At 43.7% G+C, this 12,152-nt stretch overlaps 1 protein-coding gene across 2 annotated transcripts in view; it reads right to left on the bottom strand.

Annotated features, from left to right (window-relative positions):
* The window catches only part of dlg5a (discs, large homolog 5a (Drosophila)), a 43,662-nt gene that overhangs the window by 10,189 nt on the left and 21,321 nt on the right, over nucleotides 1–12,152 (bottom strand). The window contains exons 9-21 of one of the 2 annotated variants that reach the window (XM_044045867.1): nucleotides 11,629–11,813; nucleotides 11,102–11,227; nucleotides 9,209–9,341; nucleotides 8,843–8,970; nucleotides 8,535–8,710; nucleotides 7,800–7,903; nucleotides 6,640–6,732; nucleotides 4,737–5,786; nucleotides 3,761–3,881; nucleotides 3,529–3,673; nucleotides 2,825–2,922; nucleotides 2,558–2,647; nucleotides 1,951–2,119 (exon numbers count right to left, since the gene is read on the bottom strand). In XM_044045867.1, coding sequence (XP_043901802.1) covers nucleotides 1,951–2,119; nucleotides 2,558–2,647; nucleotides 2,825–2,922; nucleotides 3,529–3,673; nucleotides 3,761–3,881; nucleotides 4,737–5,786; nucleotides 6,640–6,732; nucleotides 7,800–7,903; nucleotides 8,535–8,710; nucleotides 8,843–8,970; nucleotides 9,209–9,341; nucleotides 11,102–11,227; nucleotides 11,629–11,813 — 2,618 coding nt within the window. Of the gene's footprint in view, nucleotides 1–1,950; nucleotides 2,120–2,557; nucleotides 2,648–2,791; nucleotides 2,923–3,528; nucleotides 3,674–3,760; nucleotides 3,882–4,736; nucleotides 5,787–6,639; nucleotides 6,733–7,799; nucleotides 7,904–8,534; nucleotides 8,711–8,842; nucleotides 8,971–9,208; nucleotides 9,342–11,101; nucleotides 11,228–11,628; nucleotides 11,814–12,152 lie in introns of both variants that reach the window. The other variant, XM_044045866.1, reaches the window with a different exon arrangement.

The following is a 12,152-nucleotide window of genomic DNA, read 5'->3' on the forward strand; positions in this document are numbered from 1 at the left end:
GTTGGGCAGACAAATTTCTTTGGTTTTATAAGTCATTTGCTAACCAGGCTGTTGTTCCATCGTTAGACCTAATCACCATCATCAACAGAAGATCTGGACTCTTGGATCTGGAGTGTAGATTTGCTGCTAGGCCACTTAACCAAGACATGGTTTACAACACTCTAAAAGCACAGGCAACTGAAATACCTTATTTGCCTGAACTTCACTTTAAATGAAGCTGACTTTGGGCAAGGCTTACTGGACGACTCCATGTGGGTCAGGGTTGGGTACCGAACTCCAACGCCAATTTACCAAAGGTTTTCCAAAGTTTGGGCTCATTTTTCCACCAAATAATCTACATTTTTGTAAGTGGGGCAGAGTGGTCTTCCTCCAACCGAAGGATCAGGGATCAACCCTGGTCTGCTTGAGTCTCTAACGCCAGTGTCCCTGGACAAAACCCCTGATTTTCAAGCCCAAGCAAAGCCAAATCCAGTATAATAACCAATGCCAAATTAATGGCAAATATAGTCTAGTGCTACAGTACCAGAGGGTGCAGCTACCAGAAAAGGAAGTGGTCGTAAATATAAATGGTACCCAACCCTAATAAAGGCAGATACGAGGAATGGATCAGCAGCCAGAGGTGAAGAATGAGAATAAACTAAAAAACAAAAGCACACGGTAAAATTTAAATACGTACTTCAGACTAAAGGGTAATTCAGCTTGAGGTCATTGTGGGAAACATGCATGTCGTTGGCATCATGGCGGGGGGTGGACAGGACATGCTTCCAGGCAAGAGCAGCCATCAAAACGTCATCAATGAACCTTTAAAGTTCATCAGGACAGTTTCCCTGAAGGTTCTGCAGCATGCGAAGAACTAGAAGACTAAATAATAAACTTTGTTCTCTCTTGTTGGAATGGAGGATAAACATTCCAGCATGTGGACAAGCTGGACTCAGCGGGGGAGGACGAGTGGGAGCGGGAGAGGACACATTGTCTTGAATCTTTGGTAGCACTGAGAGGAAGAACGAACCTGAGGCTCCTGAGAGAGGAGAACCTCGGCCTCGCAGCCGGAGGAATCCTTAGAAAAGAGCGGTTACGGTAAAGAGCTCTGGAAGCGGGAGGAGGACAGAGAGGAGGGTGGGGGACAGAAGACATCAACACAGAGAAAGCGATGGGTAAAAAAAGACCAGAGACAAATTTAAAAACGGCGACGGAGACGCTGCGGCTCAAACATCACTGCTGCAGTGATTGGAGCGGCTATTAAATTAATAAACAAGTGTTAATAGGATTTCAGTCTGAATTTCAATGAAGGGGACTGCAGTGCTCAGACCAGGATAGACCCGTTGCCTGGCAACGGGGCTGCTGAAATAGCCCAGGATGATTCCTGCAGGCAGATGTGGGCCAAATCTGACCCGCTTTCAGAAGTGATCCTATAATCATTCTCTCCATGATAAATTCACCCAGAATACTCTGGAAGGGATAGTTCAAGATTTAAGGTTCTGAAAAAATGTGATTCTTTTTAAAATTCTAACTTCAAACACAGTTCATGCACTTGAACTTGTGCTTTCAAATTGATTTAGTTGTTGTTTGTCTTTTAGATTTAAAGAGAAACAGGAAATCAGAAAGAAATACTCTAGCCAGTAAGAAAATCTACATCAGATTAAGTCTACGCCATTTCAGGAAAATCTTCACCGCTTAATCTCACTTTTAAACAGACTTTTCCAAAGAGAAACTGAAGTTTCTGTCACTTTGTAAACCACTCGCTCTCCCACACCATCGCTGTTTGAAAACCCATGTTCAGATAAATTATTAGTTAAGTGACACAAATTTAACGTGGCAGCAGTCGACCAGCAGCTCTTAAAAACGCTGAGTTTGTCAATGGACTTTGGTTGTGATTTAAAAAGCAGCAAGAACAAAATAAATCAAAATTCAAAAAATCATGGATATTGAGACCTTTTTTTTCCCCCATACCTGTCTTTCCTTCGCTCTCCTATCGTTACGGGACTGACTGAGATCCGCGGTAAAGTGGAAATGGAGCCCTGTGATTGGCTGCTGACGAACGACGTCGTCTCCAGGTTGAGCGGCGACTGCGGCGGCGTGATGAGACTGGGACTGCTGCACTCGGAGTGTGACAGGGAGCCTGAGGAGCAGAGACGGGTGGAAAAATCTGCAGTTTTTATTTTATACAATTAGCAGCATTAGCATTGTGAGGATTTTTATCTAGCATGGTTTTCAAAAAGGCCTTGAATTTTTCTTCAAAATTCAAACACTTTCAATAACCCTCAATGTCTATTTAGGGTGGTTTCTAAAAACTTTCAATGACCCTCGATGTCTATGTAGGGTGGTTTTCAAAAACTTTCAAGGCACTTGAATTTTTTTCAAATTCACAAAATTCAAGCACTTTCAATGACCCGTGTGGACCTTGAACAATGTTCTGCACACAAACAAAGATTAAAAAATAACTTGGACACTTGGAGAATATGACCTGAGACATTCCGAGTACACATGTAATGCAGCACACTCATACGTGTGTTTTAATATTACAAATGTGATCGTATAACCCCGGTGGGATCAGTACCTCGGTCTGAGCCCAGCATGGAGCGTGGGTAACGTGGAGTAGAAGGGATCTTGATCCTCTCAGCGCGGTACTGGACGTTGCTGGAAGAACCTGGCAGCAGACGGGACGAGACGACTGAGGAATGAATGCTGTGACATCATCATGTGACATCATATCCAAACAGGAGAAAGAGACACACACGAGGACAGTGTGTGCGCGTGTGTGCGCGTGTGCGTGCGTGCGTGTAAGACTGACCGAGCCGTGCGCTGGACGGCAGTGAGTTTGTACCGTGTGACGCTCTGTTGCTGCGCGACGACGACTCCGAGAAGTCGCTCGTGCGCTTCTGCTGACTCAGGTCCAGGCTGAGGCGACCCTGGTGCTGCGGGCTGTTGTTGTTGTTGTTGTTGACAAACAATAACAAAAACAGAAAATCCATTTAATAATACATACAGTGCTCATTCAATAGTTAAAGTCAGTGAGTTTGCCTTTGGGGAGGCAGGAAACTTTAAATGTCAACTGGGGGAAAAAAGTAAGAACCTTTCATTTTAAAAGGCTAGTTCAGGTTTTTTGACAAAAATATATAAATAAATTAAATAAATAAATATAAGTGTACAGCATCTTCACATCATGTTCAGAGTTTCATATCTTCATTAAACAACTTTGTCCAGCTGGAACCAGAACTTTAAAAACCAATCACTCTCCTGCACCAAACTCCATTGAGGAAACCAGCGTTTTCAGCTCTGCTGCTCGACTGCTGCCTCTTTTGCTAAGTTTGCATCACTTAGATTAACTTGAACAAAGGGTTTCAAACACCAAAGTCACACAATAACCAACAATAATAACTTAGTGCTGAGAGGCAGAAGTGGATCAACAGCTCTGTGTGTTGTGACGTGATATCACTGATTTTCTCTACTCAAAAATACTCTCTCAGTGTATGTTTTAAACAGAGAGTGTGTGTGTGTGTGTGTGTGTGTGTGTGGGGGGGGTGTCACCTGGTGTGGGTGTGCTGGTGACATATCTGGGAGGCGACAGACGGACAGTTGCTGGTGTGAACGCGGTGACTGCGCACGGTGTACACCGGATTCCTCATCACAGCGGTGACCGCGGGGCAGGGAGACAGTCCTCTGTGAGCTGAACCTGACAGAAGCACAGACACATGCAGCAGTGTGACGTTAAAGAGGCCAGGGCGAGGGTGTGATGGTGGGTGGGGGGGCGGGAACTCACTGGGAGGGAGGGCGCCGTTGTAGACGGTGGGGACGAAGCCGACGCTGTGCCTGTGTGAGCGGCTGGGGGACGAGCGCAGCAGGTCCCTGGGCTCCGGTGAGTGTTCATCGTTAGAGTAGCTCTGTGATGGATGACGGAAACAAGCGGTTAGCGTTCCGCCTGCAGGAGGGCGGCGACGGCGACAGCGGCGGGCGAGGAGGAGGAGGAGGGAAACATAGTCTACCATGTTGCTCAAAAACAAGAGTCATAAGGAGGAAGATCACAGTGTGACAGTGAAATGAACATTTATCCACAGTGTGGTGCTGCTGTGGTCGCTGAGCCTGAGGCACAAACATCAATCACTCTGGCAGGCTCTTACATTCTATTACAAAATGGATGCTTTTAAATGTCTTCCTTTTTCTTTTTCTTTATACAACACTTTTCATCTCTTTATTAGGGAACAACTTAAAGTGAAAGCTGAGGTTTGGCCAGTGAGGAAAACACTTTAACAAAAGGTTAATCATGTCTACGTCAGCTTCTGTGTGACACTACAACATGATTCAACCTTTTCTGGCAGGAAACTCACTTTGTGTCACGACCCTGCACCAAAGTCCATAGAGAAAATCAGCACACAGGAGCTGTTGCTCCACCGCTGCCTCCTTCGGTGACTTTAAATGTGTTATATTTTGACTTTAGTATTTCAAATTCAATATTCAGAAATACACAAAAAGTAACACAAAGATAATAAAAGAGGCAGCGGTAGACCAGCAGTGCTCATGTCCACATGTGCTTAAAACACTGATTTTCTTAATGGTCTTTGGTGTAGAGTGAGAACGGTTAACAAAAGTGACACAAACCTTCAGTTTCCTGTCAGAAAACTCTGCCTAACAGTGAAATAAACGACATAATGAACACTGACATCCTTATAATTAGGTACATCTTTTAGTACGAGGCTAAAATCTCTTCAAATCTCTTCAAAAATGTTAACTGGACTCACTTGGAAGGAGGGAAACGTGATGGTCTGAGGTGTCATCCTGCGCCGGAGGGCGGGGGCCGATTTGGGGCGGGGCCTCTTCACCTCAGGCTCCTCCCCTCGGGTCCGCCCGATGTCCTCGTCGCACGACTTCCGCGACGTCAGCACTTTTCCCTCCAGGAAGTAGTGGTTTCCGTTCCTGTCGCGCTCCCGCTCGCTGCGCTCCCTGCTCTCTCCCGTCGCCATGGAGATGACGGGCTCGCCGCCCTTGCCGTCCGAGGTGATGGTGCAGTCGGACGCAGAGCTGCTCTGGTGTTTGTGTTTGAACTTGAAGGAGTCGCTGCGAGTGGGCGGGGTCGGAGGGGTCGGCGTGGACGAGGAGGAGCGGGACTCGGTCTTTGAGGGCTGCGGCGAGTGGGAAACCGCGGCGGCGGCAGCAGCTACTGCCGCGATCTGATTGGCCGCCATGTACTCCATCTTAGACGAGGGCGTGTCGGGGCGTTTGAAGGCGTCCGGGTCAAAGATGGACTTCCTCTGCTTGGGTGATTTGTAGATGGAGAGCTGGGCTGCTGTTGTGAGCGGACTAGGATTATCCGGGGCGACCGACATCCCGCCCACCAACATCTTGGGCCACGTGCCTCCACTGTGCTTCTTCTCCAACGTCGTCTCCATCGTGACGCAGTTCGAGTTCGAGACGGGGTCAAAGGGCAAAGAGGAAGGCCCCTTCGAGTAAGGGCAGCACTCCTGGAACGCGCTGGGTCCGTAGCGGCCCGTGCCCAAGTCCGACGCCGGCCGAAGGCTCATGGCGTGGAGGGAACCCATGGAGAAGGGCTTGAGGACGTCTCCGTACACCTCATCAGATTCACCCCTGACCTTCCTCCTCTCCTCGGAGACGCTGCCGACGCTGGAGCCGGCGTCGGAGCAGAAGATGTCCGTCTGCGTCGAGCTGTTGTGTTTGAGATTGCGGCCGTTCCTGCAGTGGATGTCCGACAGGTGAACGCGCCCGCTGGACTTCTCTGAAGAGTCGCGCAGACTCTCGAAGATGTTCTGCCCCGACGTGCTGTGAGGGAAGAACTGCAGCGAGGAGACATGAAGGCGTTAGACGCTCACGATACACATGAGACATTTTCACGTGTTTCCTGTTTAACATGGTTTAACAGTTCTGCAGGAAATTCAAAAAGCTGCTAATAGAGACCTTTACACATGCTGTGGTCCCCTTACACTGCAACATTAATCAATTCTGTGTTTCACTCAAGAAGCAGGAAATACAAATGAATCTCAGCCGAGCCTTTATCACTCACAGTTAGCATCGCTCCACGTGGTGTTTTGAGCAGACAACCAGCATAGCAACACGTTTAATGTTAACAAAGTCAACAGTTCTATGTGTGCGACTGATTTACTGGGAAACAAATATGACAAATGTGCTATTAACAGAGTTCCCGAGTTGGAAAAGGAACAAAAAATCCAAACTCCAACGGAACGCACCATTAAGCCTATGCTGTCTCATCAAAAATCTGTGCAAATTCATCTCACTGTTGGACTGAGATTGAAGTTTGTGTTGCTTTGTAAACCCTTAACTCCTCTGCACCAAACCCCACAGAGAAAAACTAACAGCTGCCTATATCACTGAGTTCAAATGAAGTGATAAAGTCATTTATTAGGAGTTGACCAGGCAGAAAAAGCATTTTACAAACTCTCTTGAGATAAAGACACTTCCCTCCTCGCTGGTATATACTGTATGTTGCGTTCTCGCCTGTTTAATGCAGGTTCTCAGCGACAGATGCTGACATTTTACGACCTCGTAAAACCACACTTCAATACGCCGTCTCAAACCCAACAGGTGGAAGCTGGAAAGCTAAGCAGGGCATGCACTCGCAGATACTTAGCATAAGTTAAGTAGAAAAAGAGGAAGATAAGTGTGTCCCACCTTCATGAGGGAAAGACTCAGCGAGTCCCTGCAGCTCCGCAGCAGAGCTTCACACTCCGTCACTGATTTGTTATCCAGTGCAATGCCATTTATCTGCGGAAACGAGAGAAAGTGAACCCTCACACTACATTCCACACTTTTATATCACATAGGACTCAGTATGCAATGATTGTTCTGCAGTTCACAGGTAATACAGCAAATGATAGAAGAAATGTAGAGTTTTACACTTTATCAAGCAGGAAACGACACGTTCATGGCAGAGTCATGATGTCGAATGCAACTTATACACATTTAATTGCAAATTCGTCTCTCTACACTTGTTTTCCAAATGTAATCAAGCATTAAATAAGATATTTATACAACCCGATAGGCTAAAGTGATTAACGAGCACGAGGGCATGGTAAAATACGATCCTCCTCCACGATTAAGATCTTTATGCTTCATCGGTCTTCGCCTCACCAGCCGTCTGACCAAAGAGAAGCAACTGAAAGGTTCATGTTTTCATAGTAAATTACTCACTCACTCACCCTCCCACAACAAACTCCATTTAAAGAATCTGTGATTGTAACATCACGACACACAGATGATCTACTGCTGCCTCCATCAGTCAGTTCAAAATGGTTATTTTTGAAACTTCCGTGTTTGAAATCCTTCATTTGAAGAACAAGGCAGCAGCAGACCAGCAGCTCCCGTGTCCCAACAAGAGAGTATTTCCTTATAATGTTGTATATATTCCTTTACAAAAGGTTCTGTTCTCAGGTGTAACCACTGACATTAAAGCACTCAGGGGAAAAAAAGGGTTCAGCACAGGTTCCATACTTGAGATTTAAATTAAAAGGGGATTTCTGCTGCTCAGGACAGATTAGCATAAGAAACAATGGCTCCATTTCTGACTTTTTCCCCTCGATTAACTCCCGCCCGAGTTCACTGTAGGTGAGCGTGTAAAGACGGCTCCATCCATCTCTGCAGAGCCGCACTTTTTAATCCAAAGTAGCAGACTTTCCTCCTTCTACTTCACATGCTAATCCAAATCCACTTTATCTGGGTTTAGGAGTGAGTGAAGATACTGGGATGGATCAAGGCCTGGATTAGAAATCCATGGAAACCAGTTTGAGGTGTGAAGATTTAAAATATAATGTAAAAAATAAAAAGCGACTCACAGCGATCAGTCTGTCTCCCACAGAGAGAGAACCTTCTCTGGCTGCTGGACTTCCAGGGACGATGGCAGCAACTAACACGCCGCTCTCCAGACCGATGCCACTGTCTGTCATACAGAGCACAACACAGGAAGTAACATCTGGAGACTGGGATGGAAAGATACCGTATATGGACAGAAGGAAATCCACATGGCACATGGCAAATATAGTAGTTAGCTAACTTAAACAGACAGACAGGCAGGTTATTTGGTAGTTAATATAGATAGGTAAGTCAGTAGAAGGATAATTAGCCTAAATAGTCTGCTCGTTAACTACCTACATAGATAGTCTGATAGTCTACTAGCTAACTAGATAGATAGTCTGCTAGCTAACCTGCTAGCTAACTAGATAGATAGTCTGCTAGCTAACCTGCTAGATAGATAGTCTGCCAGCTAACTAGATAGATAGTCTGCTAGCTTATGTAGATAGATAGTCTGCTAGCTAACCTGCTAGCTAACTTGATAGATAGTCTGCCAGCTAACTAGATTAAAAGTGGGTTAAAAATGAATCAGGACCATGTGTTCGGCTGATTTACTGTGAAATAAATACGACAGCAGTGATATTAATGGTAAAAATAACAGTGTTTGTATGATGCAGCCATCCTGGAATCCCATGTCAGGGTTATTGATGTTGGAAATCCAGAGTTCAAGAACGCCTCATGTCCATAAGTAAGCTAAGTATTTTAGCACGCTAACACACCTTTGTGTCCCACGAGGTTGATGTGGACAGGAGTGACCAGCCTCCCTCCCACTGACTTCCGTCTTCGTACCACCATGTTGATGGATCCTCCGCCGCTGAGCACAGCCTTCACCACCTGCTTCCTGTCCTTATTGGTCAGGTCTACGTCGTTGATCTTCAACAACCAATCATTCACTCTGGAAAAACAACGAGGAGTTTCATCATTTTAAATGTTAGCACTTCAGGTTTGTTATTTAGAATAGAGGTCGACAGAGAAGAGGAGACTGACAGGAAAACATTTTGGATTTCAATCTGGAGGCAGCTTTTACCTTAACCTTCCATCTGCAATACTTCCTTTGTCCACCCTTGTCACGAATATTCCACAATCTCCTGGTAAATATGGATCATTTACCCCGTCTGTGATCTCAAACCCAAGTGCCTTCAAGTCCATGTCATCCTGGGAACACAAAAAACAAACTTTATGTTAATATCGTCAAAGTCTAGTTAAACTTAAAGGCTGAACGAGGGTTTCAGATGTTCTCAGGACTTAAATGTGCCAGTTGAGGAACTTCTGAACTACGTTGAAGGACTTGAAGGACTTGAAGAACCTGAAGAACCATGCTGATGAACAGAACTTTGAACAGTGGAGAGCAGAGTTGCACCTCCGAATGGACAGCCTGTGAGGATCATCTTACCCTGTCTTTCTCAAACTCCACCACCTCCGTCTCCCACTCCAGAGAGTCTGTGTCGATGGCTGAGTCGTGAGAGCTGTGGGCCATCAGTTGACAGAACCGGGCCTCCTTCTCAAGCTGGCTCTCCATCTTCTCCCTGAACAAAGACGGACGTGTGGTCAAGTTAAAGGTCACTTACTCCATGATGGATTGGTAGAGACATCTGAAGAAATCACATGCAAACAGACTCTACACTGAAGAGATGTATCTTCTTTTCTTTTTTAAAGCTTAAACATCACAGATGTGGATGGGTTACGGTTAAGTTTTATGTAACTTAACCGTAATACATAAAATTTGTTTTGGGGGAGGGGGGTTAAATACATGTAGTGTTTAATCTGTTGTTGCGTTTTTGTGATATTTTAAAATTTTTGCTTCTGTTGCAACAAAATTTCAAAAATTGACCAATCAACCAATTGAAATCAACTATAAACCATTTCATTCATCCCTCTGGTCATTTCAAAATAAGAGCATGCATTCCATGTTATTAAGCTTCCATTCCCAAGTCCAGGTCTCAAATATATATTTTACAATTTATCATCACTTTCTGGAACCACTTTCTTTTGTTTGTCCAGCAGGTGGCAGCGGTGCATTACAAATGGCCAGTTGAAGCCAGAAAGGGAAAATACATGACAAAGGATACATTTTGTTTTCTATGATCAGGGATTAATGGTGATGGTTGAAAATGAAATACTCAAAAACACAGTTCATGCTGATGGGACATTTTTGGCACTTAAGGTGCCGAGAGGGTAGTTACAGTACAGAAAAAAATATTTTCGGTATTCAATGACATATTCTAGTCTGTGTTATTCCTCCACAGGAAATCTCAAAATCATGCAATATGAAGAAAATACTGCATTTTTTTTTTTTAAATTATTATTATTATTATTATTATTATTATTATTATTATCATCATCATTGTTATTTAAAAAAGGTTATAATTGCAAAAAAAGCTGGCATTTTAAGGGTTAAAATGCTTTAAACTTCCTACAAGAGTGACATTGTAGCTTCAGTAATGTAATTAGACTTTTACAAAAACAATATTATCCATTTATTGGCTCAGAAACAAGCACTTTTAATGGACTGCAAGGAAGAATATCACATGCTTCCAAACACTGTGTTATACACAATTACAGCCAGCAGGGGGAGCTTTTAAACACATTTATAAAAGGGAAAAGTGTGTGTGTGTGTGCAAACACTGATACTGTGTGGGAATACACTTTTTAATCTGGATGCTACACAAAACAACTGAGAGGGAGATTTTCACAGTTTACGCCTGAGAACAAACAGTTTACAGAGACAAAAACAGCAGGAGACGAGAAGCCGCTACATGTTTGTGTAATATTATCCCTTTGTTTTTGTTTTTTTAAAAGACAATTCTCTCTGTTCTAACACGACATAAGTAAAAAAAAATGCACCTTAATGCATTTTATTAAAACAAATATTGTGTCAGAAAGAGAAGAAATACGTTTCTTTATTGTCATTTTACTCCGGGACAATGAAATGTCAGTGGATTCCATTGATACAAATAAAAATGATCAATTAGTGAGCGATGAAATTAAAATTTTAGCAGAATTATTGTCAAATAAAAAAAAAAAGTGGGTCAACAAATAGAAAGTTTGGGAAACTGGAGATGGAAACACCTGGTTTCTAAAAGGTGCTTAAAAAATAAAACCTTTCTTGTCTTTCCCTGTATAAGTGTCCCACTTATTTTAGAGCAAGTTATCTCCTCACAGGAAGTTTGAGGTTTTTTTTCTCACTCCTTCACTCTGTGTGACAACGTGTGAAATGGTGAGAACGATGTGTGAATGTGTGATTGTCAAGACTTGATAATAAATACAGATATTTCCATGTACTCACTTAATTTCCTTGAGTTCTCTCAGCGCGTCGTTCTTCTGCTTCCTCATGTCGTCCAGATTACGCAGAGCGTCGGCTAAATCGCTGACCGCTCGGTCCCTCTCCCGCCGCAGGTTATCGCACAGAGTCCTGGAATAAAGACATTCAACTCAAATTCAAATTTTATGAATGAATAGATTATTGTAAAAAAGAAGAGACATTCATTGTGATGTAAAAAAAGTACCAGACATCTTTAAAAACACAGAATTTAAGGAATAATCTTGACAGAAAAGACAAAGAAACTTAAGAAGAAAAGAAGGAAATTAAACATGTTTGAGAGAATATATTTGTCAAGGTTCCGGTCTCTTTTATGTTGAGAAACGTAAATTATAAATTGTGTAACAGAGGCCAATCTATTGTTTTCCTTTAGATTATAATTCTGTGTCTTCACGGTCATTTTTGAGCCGTCACGCGTCACAGTGCTCGGACCAGTGCGCCCCAAGATGAGCAAGGCAAAATGAATATAAACCGAATAAGTCAGACTGACTGACCGTATGCTCTCCCTCTCCGCCACTATCTTGTCCCTCTCTTGAAAAGCCCAGTCGCGTCGACACTTGGCCACCTCGGCCTCCTGCGTGGCCTCCTTCAGCTCCTGGGACATGGCCTCATACTGTTTCCTCAGCATCTCGATCTCCTTGTTGGCTCTCTCCATGTCCAGAGTCGCCGAGTCTTGTTTCTGTGAACGTTGAAAAAAGGAAAATTCGTAAAAACAAAACGTGCTACGTGCTAAATGCTACGTTTTCAATTGGCGATTGTTTCAAAAGCACTTTAAATCCTCTTTCAGGCCCTGATACTCATAAATATACATTTCTCACTCGCAATACCATTGTCTTGATCTTTATACATCTAAAACATCTTTAATTCTTGGAGATCTGCACAAAAATCAAATAATGATGTAAAAGTTACCATCATTTCCTCCGATATCGCAAACCATATCGCAATTCCTGTCAATAATCTCAAATAGAAACATATTCAAACTCGTTCAGCTCTAGTTTAAGTGCAGGTTTTCCCTGCG

The sequence above is a fragment of the Solea senegalensis genome, linkage group LG15 (genome assembly GCF_019176455.1).
Source record: "Solea senegalensis isolate Sse05_10M linkage group LG15, IFAPA_SoseM_1, whole genome shotgun sequence".
Lineage (NCBI taxonomy): Eukaryota > Metazoa > Chordata > Actinopteri > Pleuronectiformes > Soleidae > Solea > Solea senegalensis.